The 14,861-nt window shown below is 30.0% G+C and overlaps 1 protein-coding gene across 1 annotated transcript in view; it reads left to right on the top strand.

The window, feature by feature from the left end:
* The first annotated feature begins 546 nt into the window (after positions 1-546).
* Positions 547-14,861, top strand: part of GV1 (nuclear protein GV1) — a 29,364-nt gene continuing 15,049 nt past the window's right edge. The window contains exon 1 of the mRNA XM_088235351.1: positions 547-706. Within this exon, the coding sequence (XP_088091477.1) occupies positions 683-706 (24 nt within the window). The 5' untranslated portion in view covers positions 547-682. The remainder of the gene's footprint in view (positions 707-14,861) is intronic.

Genomic DNA, 14,861 nt, shown 5'->3' with positions numbered 1-14,861 from the left:
ACACAATACGTTTTTATTTACTATGTGTTTTCTCAATTTTAACGTTTTGTGTAGGTAGGGAGAAATTGCATGAAGGCAATACGCCATCTCTTGTATGTGTTAATATTATAGTAATACCTATGTACATACAAAAGTTTAAATAAATAAAAATGCTCATTCGAAAAAAAATCACAAAAATAGGAAAAAAACCCAAAAAAAGAAGGTACAAAATCAAGAAAAAAAACTTTAATTTCTGTTTTTTTTTATTACTAAAATATGTTGCATAATAAATTTATACGTCACATTGATTTATTTTTTTCCCGCTACATACTGGCGTTTTTATTAAAACATTTAGAAATTTGATTGTGTTTTGATTCTGGATATTTATTTACTTATTTTCTTTTAAATTTAAATAAATTCCTAAATAAATATTCCGTTTTAGCCATCATATCACGTTTTTTTCCTTTTAAATTTATTTTATGTACTTATTTATTTGTATACTTCCTCACATACCAACATAGTTATTTTACACCTCTTGCAAAATAATTAAAATAATAGAACTATCTTATACCTTTTAATGATCAAAACGTGAATGTTTTATTTTCAACAGTGACAGCATTATTGAACGCAGTGAAAAGATATTTAGTAAAAAAGTGACGTTGTGAATGTTTAAAAAACATCGAAAAGTGTTGAAAAATACGCAATGGAGATAACGCATTTAAAACTGGTAAGTAATATTTATTTTTACTTAAGGGTAATAACTTTTAACAATGGTTATTATTTTACAGTAATAAGAAGAGAAAACTTGTGTTTTCTCAGTAGGTTGTGGTCCTGTATTTTACTCAAATATTGTGCATCTCGGGACCAAGGTTTGAGCCTCAATCTCCAGAACTCGATTTTTATTTTACACGGCTATTTGTTGTGATTAATGAAATAGTCGCAAAATATTTTTAGGTTAAAATTAATGGTATTGCAACGTTGACTTAAAAATGCATTTGAGCCTTAGATAAATCTTTAACGGTCTCTGTAGTCTAGAAGTCAAGACGGGTTCGATTCCCGGTGAGAACACAAAAAATAATGTAATTTTCTCAAGTCTAAGTGTTCTGTGCTGTAATTTACCACTGTAATTGGGCCTCCTGGCCTGTTGTGGTACAAAAGAAAAAAAAACACTGTCTCAATGTGCATTTATTTTCAGTTAATTCTCGATTTAAATAGTTCTTTAAATATTTAAGAACTTCGTAAAATAAATAAATTTTAATTCATGCTAGTCGATGTTTTAGTAATCAGATTATATTTTTTCTTCTTTGGATGATAATTAAGTAAAATTACTTTTATGACATTATATAATATTACATTTTTAACATTGTATACCAATATTACTTTCGCAGATTGTATTATATTTGAATATGAGCATTTATAAAAATGATTATGATTTATAAAATCAATGATCAACGTAATAATTGTATTTAATTGTTTATAATAATTGCAATTTCGGTTCGCCTAAATTTTTTAGGCTCTCATTTTTTTGTTTTTTTTCCAAATTGCGTTTACTAAATCTCCAAAATTATGTCATGGTTGTGCACAGTATCTATGTATTACGTTTTTTACAAAAACGAAACAAATTGATTTAGAAGAATACTTTTGGTCAGTTTTGTTAATCCAACCCGGCGGATCGTAAGCGACCAATGAACCAAAACATGCCTTTTTCTTTCATCTCTTTAAAAATAAATAAGAAGTTTGAATTATATTTGCTTTTTGTAAATTTATGAAATGTTTGGACGTTAAAAAATGTAGAATTTATCTCAAATAGAAATAGGAAACGTCCGCTTTACTAGATTAAAGAGATTTATTTTAACCTATACTAAACACTTATTTTTTTTAAATACAACAAAATTTTACCTTATTTGTTTAAAAATACTAGCTGAACCCGACAATGCTTTGGCTTAGCTAGATTTAAGTATACACTCGTATATAGATTAAATGAGCAGAATTTAGTGTTTTATTTAAAATATTGTACAGGAGACCTTTTTACGGCAGACAGTGTCCTATTATGTGAAAAGTGCCGTATTATGTTAAACTGTGTTATATGAGACTTAGAGCCAGACCAAAAAGGGGAGATAGGTTAAAAAAAAAATTAAAACAGTTAATTTACTATAAAAATAATGTTTCATATTTATTTGACAAGTAGTAAAAAAATACTTTTTCAATTTGTTAAATCTTGATTGAATCATTTTCTTCCCTATTGCTACTCGATGCTACAGAACGTAGGTAAACGTTTTTTTGGTATTATCATCTTTTCTCCCTGATTTTTTTTTATCATTTGCGCTTTCTGAACAAACAAACTAACACGCCATTTCTTCAAAGGAGTAGACACTGAAGATACAATGTCATTGCAACCTGTCTTCGCATACAGACCTCGCTTCTTCTACATTCATACATCTTCTTATGCACGCACGACGATTGTTTTGACTTTAACCTTTCCGTCTTCAAGTATTTCAAAAAATAATATATACGGATCTTTGTATAAAGTAGTAGCCTTACGTGTCATTTACAAGGCTAAAATTCTCGGAAAATATCGTTATTGTTTATATAATCTTTCCAAAGCATTTGTTAAAAATATTTTTCTTTGACCCTCAACTTTCTTTCCCCGTTTGCGTGGTTGAAATGATTTTTTAATGCATTCCAAATGAAAAATGTTGGTATGTCTGAATAAAAACATGTTTTAGCAAATGTATCATTTCGACTTGTTGGTAGTGGTGTTGCTGCTTTTTCAAGCACATTGGGAAAAAAACTCGTTTTCCATTTTCAAGATGAACTGCAAAATGAACTACTGTTGGCTGTATTTCACGAATTAAAAATAATAAAATACGGCACACTGCTTTATTGCTACTAATATATCGTCCAAGTTGATGCTGTTTGATTTCATCGGCAGATTCATTCTAACCTGACACTAAAAAAACAGCCATATCACTCACTACCTTGCTTCACGTATTTGCAAATGAATATTATTGATTTTGCGGTATCGCAATATTCAACATCAATGTGCGTTTTTCACGTTTTAGATAAAAGTAGAGAATTTGGACTATCCGACGATCATCAATTTCATTGTTTTGATTTATAACTTTTATAATTAAAGATTTGACATTTGATCAATTGATCGACGATAATGTTGTGGATACTAATCATTACCAGTAATCCACCAGTAGCTGCTAATAAAAATTGTCCCAATAATTATTGAACATGATGAACAAAATATAAAATACTCAACTTTGCCAAAGTTGACAACATTTAATGTAAATGTCAGAATGTAAATAAATCTATTTGCTAAAACGACAGCACTATCTATGGGATTTTATTCAAACAAGTCTCTAAAAGTAACCATGGAAACAGGTTTGGTTTTTAAAAAATAAGGCCGGGTTGTCATTGAATGTGATTTGCTAGTAATAGTCAAATCAAAAAAAAATAATCACTCTTTCCATGAAAAAAAGATTCTCTTTCCAAAATTATTGTTAGTATTACGTTCAATTTTTTACTGTTACTTACTCAAACGGGCCTTAAATATTAATTTAGACCCCTCATTTTTTTTTATTGGTCAGATCGAAGATTTTAATTTCTAGAACAAAGCTAATCATTTTGCAAAAAAACCGTTTGTAAATCGGTATAGTAATTATTAAGTCTATCGATTACATACGAGGTGTGTGGAAATATTTTAATTTCGCAAGATTAGAGAGTCCGATTGACATTTTTTTATATTATGTTGGTATACATCTCCCTGAAGTACGCTAAAATATTCAGCTGTATTAATTGTTTACTTTGTCCGTGGCAGCCGCTAAGGTTAAACGTGTTTTTATGAGATCGGTGATTTTAGTTTGTTAAAAAAAATGTATCAAAGGATTTGTAGCAAATTTTGTGAAAAAAAAAAGGTAACAAAGTGTGTGAAATGTTAACAAAGACCTATGGTGAGTTTGCTTTAAGTAAAACAAGAGTTTACGAGTGGTATAAGCATTTCCAAGATTGACATTTGAAGACGTTGAAGATGACGAACGGTGCGGACGCCCCCGCGCACCAACAACCGATAAAAACGTGGAAAAAGTTATTGAAATGGTTATGAACGATCGCCGTATCACAATTAAAAAAGTCGTTGATGATGTTGACATATGGATTGGCTTATGCCATGAATTTTTTTCGAATGTTTTGGGTATGGAACGCGGGCAGCCAAATTTGTTCCAAAATTGTTGAATTCTGAATAAAAATAGCGGCGAATAGAAGTTGATCAGATACTCGTTGTAACTCCTTGTAACGATGCTCCAGCCTCCATATTTGCTAGACATGGCTCCGTGTGACTTTTTTCTGTTTCCAAAAGTAAAAAGTACCTTATAGGGTTGTCGTTTTACAAGCATATATGACATTAAAAGCGCATCGCTGAAAGATCTACAGGCTATCCCAAAGATAGAGTTAAAGAAGTGTTTCGAGGATTGGAAGAAGCGCTAGCACAAGTGCATTGTATTTAATAGGGACCATTATGAAGGTGACAATATTAATCTCGACAAATAAATCATTTTTTTCTTTCAAAAAACGAAAACTTGCAAGGACATCAACTCAAGGAAGACGTAATTAAAAACAATATTTATCATTTTGAACGATTTAATAAATACCCAAGACGCATTCTCTTCGTATATCACAAAATAGAAAACAACATTAAAATAAGAATATAAATCTTACGACTTATTTAACCAGGTTATACTCACTGATCAAAGGTCCGAGGTCACAACAAATCAATCACAATTCGATTTCCATTTTTCCAGATATTTAGGACTTTTAAGAAATAAACATATGAAAATAATAATAATGGTGTAAATAGTTCATAGTCATAAAAGCAGTTAGACGATCATCCTAAAAATCCATTATTGCGAACCTCAAGGTAGTGGGTTGGGACAAACATTATAAACACTCTACCAGCTTCCTAAGAACAATTTTCTCTGGTGAGAACAACTTTTTAATAAATTTTGTATAATTATTTTATAATATTATAAAAATAAAAATAAATGCAAACAACTTGAATATTTCTTTGTCTTAAAAAATTGCACATAATAAAGCGCAAAAGATGAAAGTGCATTATTACGTTACCTACACCAATTGCAGTTTATCTTAGATGATTCAGTTTAACACTTGGTGTTTATAGGTTTGAGAAACTATCGTATAAAATAATCTAAAATATGTAAGTATGTTAGTGAAAATTCTTGATGGAAGTTCATTGTCATTTATCATATAAATAAAAGACGAGTGATACTTTAATCCACAAATTTGGAATATCCAGTAACCGGTTTCATCGTTTCGGCGACATCTTCGAGACTGGTATCTTTATTTAGGAGTTCAATGTATTTATACAAAACAGAGGTAAGGATAGAGAATTCAAATTAATGTGAAAGTAAATTAAATAAAGTTATTTTATCTTAAGGATCATTATAAATTTTTTTTCGGGTTAACTAATGAGTTAATATAATGATTTTTTAATGAGTTTAGGTATTATATTTTTAGTGTATATAAATAACGGCGGCCTCCGTGGTGTAGCGGTTAAGACGCTTGACGCACACACGGAAGGTTCCGGGTTCGTTCCCGGTGAGAACACAAAAATTAAAATGTGATTTTTCTCAAGCCTGGGTGTTTTGTGATGTAATTCACCACTGTAATTGGGCCTCCTGGTCTGTTATGGTGCAAAAAAAGTTAATAAAAGTTGACAAAGTTAATAAACTCCTTCATAAAGATATCAGTCTTGAAGTTGTCGCGAAAGCGATAAAACCGGTCACCGAATATTCAAAATTTGTAGATCCAAGTTTCACTCGTATTTTATTTATATAATATATTTAATAATCCATTTTAAAAAATACGTACTGACCATATTAGAAATTAAGAAACCTCAAACTTTTCAATGAAAAACACAAAAATCATATCACGATCCAGCGTAAAACGCATTATACATTAGAAAACATACGATAATGAAAAAATTACTCAAAATTAAATTACCTACACAGATAGGCTTTTTTTCATTGGTATTTTCACTACCGTCGCGGCAATGAAAACGATAGTATATTATGTTGAACATATCTAACATCAAGACGAAAGTGTTGATTACAGAGAACTTTTCAATATGATTCACGTGAAGTTAATTATAACAAAGGTAAATTGAAACATATTATATTATGCAGCTGTTTTAAAATTTTATCAACTATCCATAGTTCGTGGCTGCCTAAAGCAAAGTACGAGTAGTGTAGATTTTTTAGAATACGTCTTTACTTGTACTTTTCTCCCCCGATTAGAAAAATATGGGAAAATAGAGAAATAGCTAAGATTGGACTCAATGATGATTACTATTTTATTATTCCGTGATTCGTACATTATAATAGAACGTGTCGCTCTAAATAACCATCGTACGTAAGTATTACACTTTGAATATAAATAAAATAAAACAGAATGCGTGTTTTTACATAGTTTTTTTAAAAGCGCATAAGAAAACATAAACATGAAGTAAATAAATTGAAATCACATGAATTCCATTATTACTCTGTGTTTAATTTTTTTGCACTGTTACAAAAAAACACACTTCATTATTACAGTCGCAAATAACAGTATAGAATACCGTTGTTAAAAGATAATCGTTAAATTACCAATAAACCGTATATTTTATATTTCATTTATAAACGGTATAATTTTCATGAAATTAAATTCAAGATTATGTAGAAAGCTATAATCGGTCATACAATTTTGGTTTATTTGTAAATATTATATTTTTATATAATGGCAGTACTTTTTTTAAAAAACGAACACAATTTTTGAGAGATTATGGGGAACTAAAATGATATAATAATAGCAGTCTATATCAATTACGTCTTACGCTTACATGCCAGTCCTAGGGCTAAGCAATATTACCATGAATAAAATACACCACTTAAAATAAATATTTCATGTCAACTGTGCCAGGAATCAAACCCGAGATTTTTGTATGGCAAACGCACTAACCACTAGATCACTAGGTGGACTAATCACCATACGATTTCCTTTTTTAGAATTTTACCTGAAGTAGCCATCAAGTCTAAAACACACCATGTCCATGGTTTAAGTTCTTATTAAATACAGCACTGTATTCTTCATTTTGCCCGGTAAATCGTAGAATACTTAACACTCAACAGGAATCGGCTGATCACTAACAGTCTTTAGAGTTGCGTTAACGTAACTTTCTTTCGCAGAGCACGATTTTGCAATTTGATTAGGCAAGTGAAGATTTTTTCTTATGGCTAAATTGTTTGAGCTTTTTCATTCCCCAATATTATTTTTTTCCTTGAAAATACAACTGTAGTTACAAAATAAAAATAAACATAATAATTGATGCATTGATACATCAGTGTAACTTGATCATTTTCATTAAAAATATATTAAAACCTTGCTTTTAAATTCAAAGATAAAAAAGTAACAAAAATGACATACTTTAACGAGTGACGTTAGTTGACAAAACGATGCCTACTTTGGTAAAAAAAATACGTTACTATTCAATTTTTTTTAACGACGTAACACTTCTAGTAACGGCCAATTTCTTAACGTTTCATTCCGGGTGAACTACGCGTCCAAAATAGAGGAAATCACTTAGCTTAAACATTAGGGGCTGCGAATCGCATGAGTTATTGAGATTATTTTCATACATGTTAATACAATGTCTCTAGATATCACATCAATAATCAATTTAAATTCACAGTCCCTTTTTTACCTATAAATTTAATAAATATTATTTTATTTGTACACAATTATGTCTCAAATACAGCACGGCCAATGCCATGTTTTATATTTAAATTGATTCAATGTTGAATCAAGGGTTAAGATGACGATGCAATCCATAAATTAATCATTCAACCATAATAAATATACAGAAAAAAATGTGTTTTGTTATTTGGTAAAGAATGAATCAAGAAACTGTCATCGTCGCCACATAATACTTATTATTCGTGTTATCTCGAAGACCTTTCTGGGCTATGAAGTTATGATTTTAATGGAAGCATCGATCAACTTGACCCGACGGCAAATCAAACCAGATGACCCAAGGGAAACACTCCAGATTAATGAAGCAACCAGCCAAGATGATATTTCATAGAACTCTGAGTTCAACGCGTCGCCATTCTTGATTTATACAAGATTATGTTTCACATCAATAATTAAATAAATATTTTCAACTAGGAATAATTAAATTAGTATTTTAAATGCATTTTCGAATCAGATAGTAAATTACACATCAATTAGAATGTAAAATGTTTAATGTAATCAAATCAAAATGGTGTAAGAGCCGATGTTTTAATTTCAAACATTTTTTTTCTTGATCTTGAGTTATGTGATTGATATACTAAGCTTCAAGCCCATTCGACCCTGTCATTTTCTAGCGTTGTAGTCTAGGCAGTAGCTATTGGTTTTGTGAATGGGGGGTCGTGGGTTTGGGAAGACAAATTCATGGAAACGCTTTCTTATTTCATTTTTAATTTTATTTGTAGATCCTTTATGAACAAGCCATTTCTCTGCATCAATAAAGCAATTTTTTTATTTACAGTTTTTTTTTGTGTAGCCAATCAACGCCGTATTTCGACACTGAACTGAACTGAAAAAAAGTATGCCTTGATTTTTTTTCAATTCACACCTCCTGTTTTTATATTCCAAAACGAGTTCTCTTAATCCTAGTAGCAATTGATTAAGCTGCTTAAAAGATAAGTCTTGCAAGAATCTAGTAATTAAAGTTTGTTAACTTTACGTTTCCCGTAAGAATATTGTTTTGTGATCGGATACTGTACTGGTGGATGGAACCTTTAAAATGTCCTAAAAATTGCAATATTTGAGAAATTATTGCCATTTCCCTAATCGTACTTAGTGGTGCATAGGGAAGAAACTACAATAGCACTCCTTAAATATATAACGCGTTCAGAAGTTAAAAACAATTTTAAAATAAATGTAAAAATTAATATTAATGACAAAATATTTTATCGGATTAATATAACAAAAAAATTGCAAGTTACTCTTTCTTATAATATTCGTAGTAAAAGTTAAATTGCCAGTTACTATCTTTGAAAGAGTTCAAAAGGATTGTTCTGTAGAAACACTACCATACATTAAATATATCCGATACGTGGCCCACTATTGCTGAGTTTTTGGAGTCTGTTAAATACTGCATTACAAGTATACACTGTCTGAATTGTTGCTACAAAACTGTGACACCTGTCTAGTCATTCTTCCAGGCGTCCTGAAGTTAATAAGAGATAACAGTTCTTGGAAATTTTATATAAAATTTACATTGTTGAATAATTTTAATAATAATAATAGTTATAATAATAATCATAGTTTATTAACAACATAACAATTACTGTATCTACTACGTATACACTTAGGTAATAGATTTCTCTGGATCATGTCTAGTCTGCCTAACTAGGTTCAACTTGTTTTAAGGCAGACATTTTTATGCAAAAATAAACAATAACATTACTACATACTAGTTAATTTACTATACAGTTGTACAATATTAATTTATACCATTTATTATTTAAGAATGTATTTTGAGTAAATTTTCCAATTTTTTTCAACCTAAACCCAGAAACCAATTTTTTACATTTTTAAAAATTGAATTCGGATCATGGTTCAACAATGTTCGGGTAACATATAAAATATTTTGGGGCCTGAAATTTTTTTGCCCGAATTCAGAGTTTATGATATACCCCATGACCCATCCTCTAGTTTAACTTCTGGTAGTGTGGGAGTGTGTATAATAAGTTTATATTTTTTCTGCTATCGTTAAGCTTTAACAAATTAAGTGTTAATATATAAAAATCGTAATTTAAAATCCATGACTAATTCAAATACAATTACTGTATTTTTTACCCACTTTGTCAAAAAAATCAGTAATAATAAGAGCTTAAATATTTTTTTCTTCTTAAAAAACACGTTTATATATAAGGACATGCAATCTTGTAATTATTATTGACGAATTACTCATGGCTATTTTCATTCATTTTAATTATTTATCCGCCAGAATGATCTCTTGACTTGTTAAATTGTAATTAGAAATTACAATCTCACTATAAATCCTAGCCTTGATCATTGAAGCACTAATTTTTCAGTTCAATTAAATAAAGTGCCATGGATCCAATCAAGGATTTTATGTAAATAGGTTAAGTATTATAATATTATGCTCTCGGAATAAAAGATCACCAATAAAGAGGCGATAATTGCAGAATCTGATTGGAGTTCTGATATTCTAAAGAGTAAAACAGGGTTAAATGGAAAACTCAATTCATTTAATAAAAAGAAAACTTTTTTCCGTCAGGCGGATGAAGAATAACGTTTTGTGCTTGAAATATAACTATGGAGTATCCAGGATGAGTTTTTTCGACTAGATGGCTCTTACATATTAAAATCTTGAAAAAATATACTAAGCGGAGAAAAGTAGGCTTAGTAGTGTAGTCGTTGGCATGTTCGTCTTCCATACTGAGGTCATATGTTCGGTTCCTGGAAAGGTTGATATAAAATATTGGTTTATAAGGAGGTTGCAATATTTCATTATTCTTAGACTGGTGTAACTATGCGTAATACTGATCAGGTCACCCGAAAAAAAAAATTCTAAGGCAACTTTACTTAAATCATGTCTGAAGAAACAATTACTGTAATTTCCTTAAAATATTCCAATTCCCTTCTTTTTATTCTGTTTAACTTATTAAATACTAGTAATCAATATTTTACTCATTGATTACTTCATTCATTGATTACAAATATTGCATTTTATAATCAAGTAGCTATATATATCTTTTTTTTTCAAATTTGCATATCTTGTTTTTTCGATTGATTTATATATTTTTTTAATTTAAAAAATAAAAACTTCCATCCTTGCGATTTACCCAAATATTTCAATTTCGGGTCAATTTTAAACGAATTATACAAAAATATCCATTATAAAGGGGAAATCAAGTTAGGATAGAGTAAGATTCGAACCTCGGACCTCTGATTCGTGAGTCTGCAACACTAGGCACGGGACCACAACCCAGTTTTTTTGCTTACATTTGTAAACACCATTTTTTATAAACAAAATACAACAAGGAGGGATAACATTTTAGAGAAGGAATAATGAAAGTTTAGGCATTTTCAGGGCTTATGATCTGTCATTGGCTGGTTTTAGTAGCCACTTTACACACTGTGTAATATTTACCATTTTACCTATGTTCGAACATCCGTATTTCTTCAATTTTTCCTTCTGTTGATTTTAGTAATCTGTTGATTTTAGCGATGTTTAAGAGCTGAAAACTTTTTTATTGTGAAAATATTAATCTAATTAAATTATTTCGCATGCAAGGCAACCAACGCATGAAGACATTTTTTATTTATTAATTTCACGGCACATTTATAAATTCGTTTTTAAAATCTATATGTAAACTGAAACTTTAATAAAAATACCGTATTTTTTCCTATCGGTTAGTAAGAAGAAATAGCAAATTGACAATAAGCCCCCAATCTGAAAATAAAATTAAACAAAAGTTTAATAAATAAATACATGATCAAAATATCCTACGATTGGTGAACCAATGCAGTGCTTTATGCCCCACAAACTTTGTATAAGGATGTGATAATGATGATGAATGAATGCGAAATTCATCGATTTGCCCTGCAATGAGTTTGAAAATAACAAACAAAAGAATTAACATTTATTGTAAATTGCACCAATTTTTTAAAAATATTAGCGCTTTATTACATGTATTTTTAACAAACAATCGATGACCGTAAGTTTTATTTTTTTATTTTCATGTTGCCCTGTCTTTTTATTTAACACTTCTTTACCCTACTGCAGATTCCGAGGCCATCTTCGTAATAATATCATCGTTTTATAAAGCAAACTTTCACTTAATATACAATTAATCCAAGGGTTCCGTAATTTTATTATATAAGTGTCTTTTAATATTAAACTATGGAATATAAATTTATGCTGCACCTGCGCATGGAAAAACTTAAGTAACTGCACGATGACATTTACCAAATTAACTTTAGATTTACGAATTTTGCATTGCTTCAATTGAAAATTTTTTTGGTCTTAATTTCTTGTACAAAGTTCAGTGAACATATTTAACCAAATGAAATAGAACCAAAACCCTTATACGAGTGATTTTAACTAGTGCCTTTAACAAGGTAAACGACAACGAGTGCTTTCAATAACGACAACGAGTGCTTTCAACAACGATAACGAGTGCTTTCAACAACGAGTGCTTTCAATAACGACAACGAGTGCTTTCAACAACGACAACGAGTGCTTTCAACAAGGTAAAATTCCTGAATAAGGAAATTAAGTGGAGATAAATCCACCTCGTTGTGGAGTGGTGATCGTGTTTGCCTTCTATTCTTGAGGTCTTGGATTCTATTCCTGCAGGGTAGATGTGAAATATCAATATTATAGTTTTCACTAACCGCAATATTTTATTGTTTCCGGACTGGCACGTTAACCGTGAAACTGATCACCTCACGTTTTTGTTACAGATGGAAAAATTATGTTGCATTTGAAATACTTATACAGTACCATATGTACCACCGAGTGTGCAAAAGGAGATAATGATGATGGTATATGATGCTTATATAACCTTCTATCTGGCTTATCTTATTTTTGTAATAACGTAACCCAGTTAAATAAAGGTATTTTCGTTTTTAAATTTCAAGACTTCCATTTATTTCATTTTTAATGAGGCTTTCCATTTCTGTTAAAATCTTCAACTTCTCTTGAAGAGTTTTTGCTTAAAAAGAGCTAATACAGATATAAAATTAACAAAAATAATGACCAAGCAACAAAGATATAAATCGAAGTTCTTACAAAATGAAAATCAATATTCTGACACATTGTTCCTGTACACAGATGAAGCATATTATATAAAATTGTCAGTGACCAACATCTTTGCTGGAAATCTTACACAGACACGACGACTGCTAGATTAAGAAAACAAAAATATGTATATCGTGTATCCTACAACCTAAGAATCGTATAAGATCAAAGCGCTCTTCGTTTGGCGTACCTTGCACTCTTTTATGCAATAGCAACATACGATCCAATAGTATCGGGTGATTGTGTTCAGACAATATATCGCACTTTTAGGACAAAAACGTCTTAACTCAAAAAGCTTAAAATGAATAAAGATCATAAAACGACTTCGATGAACATTTTCCATCTTTCTGCATTGAAAAAGCGCAACATTCGAGTGGGAATAGGACAAAACCGTTACATCAGTCTCTTTATTACTCAGAAAATTTTGATTCTGTGTCAGTACGGAAGCGACGCAATAAGTGCTGTTTTTACATTGCTGTGTGAAGGACGCAACGCAGATAAACATAAAGTGACTGATAGCTGGTTGAGCGGATTTCATTATATTATTAAAACGACCCATTTAGCTTTACTTGCCGACCATTAGCCATCCGGCTTATCGATAATCTTAGTGACTAATTTAATTTAATGTCATTTTATTATTTAAATTAACTTTAAACCTTAATGACGTATTAACGTTTATATCATTTCGTGAATAAATAAAAACATGTGTTTGGTGACCTGATCTGATCTTATAAAAATTATTTCATTATCTTATTTATCAAAGTGCTTTTGTTATTTATATATATTTTTCAATCTAATAATGACTCATTTAATAAATGTCTTGTTTAAAGTTATAATAATTTATTATTTTTTTTTTTTTGTTAGTAATGAGTTACCTGAAGAAATAGAAAGCATTAAAATATTTAAAATTATTTTTTTTAAATATGTTCCTAAAAATTTTAATTAAAAAGTTTAAGGTTTATATTAGTTCTTAGAATGTTAAAAAACTAACATAGAATTAAAAATAGTCCAAAAGGTAGAATCATATTTGAATACATCGGACTGTGTTCAAAAATTTCCCCATTATACCCCATTTTCGCCGCGCTCATTCGTGATGTCGCTCATTTATGAGTAGTTTAGTCGCCTTCTGTTTGATGCTCGTATGCGGTTTCTGGACTTTTTTTTTAATTCCATGTAAACCATCTTAAAAAAGCGTTAAAAAATGTAAGTTTTTTCGTTAAATACGTTTTTTAAAAATTCGGTAAAGAATTTAATAATTTGACTATTTATTTTAAATTGTAATCATACTCAATTGTTAAAAGATTCATTTTGGTCAAATTTTCTATAGTCAGAATCGTTATTAGTTTTTAAGAATGATTCTAGTGATGAAAAATGACAGTTGGAGTCAGTCAATTTGCAGCATCGGACTCTTCTTAATGCTTAATTCGTTTAATTTTTTTATGATGATAGATGATATCATTTCATTCAATGTTAGTAAATAATCGTATTCGAGTATAACCAATTATCGACTTTTCTATGCCTACCAGGTTCGAATCGTACGCGTCTCTTTTTCAGGGCACTAACTACATAACACTTACAGGCCAATACCACTGTACACCTTCACAATAGCAGTTCCACAAAATTATTAAATATTCTACCTTTTATTTTATTTTTTTCTTCATCGTTTGTCTGCGATAAAAACAACATCATCAAATACAATGTGTATGATATAACAACTATGATATTTAAATAAATTTGTTGCTATTGTATAGCTAATTTACTCTGTAAAGTTCAAAAGTATTATGTATGAATACATGTTTATGATCACATTTTACGAAGAATTGTGACAGAGCAAAATGCTAATATTGCACATAATATGTCAGTATGTAATCAAAAAGTTCAAATTTACTGCAATAAAATAAATAATTTAAGGATAAATGTATCATAGGCGGCCTCCGTGGTGTAGTGGTCAAGACGCTTGACTCACAGCGGAAGGTTCTGGGTTCGATTCCCGGTGAGAAAACAA

The sequence above is a fragment of the Micrasema longulum genome, unplaced genomic scaffold, assembly GCF_059751315.1.
Source record: "Micrasema longulum isolate JH-2025_06_02 unplaced genomic scaffold, ASM5975131v1 h1tg001361l, whole genome shotgun sequence".
Lineage (NCBI taxonomy): Eukaryota > Metazoa > Arthropoda > Insecta > Trichoptera > Brachycentridae > Micrasema > Micrasema longulum.
This window is presented reverse-complemented; position numbering and strand designations above follow the sequence as displayed.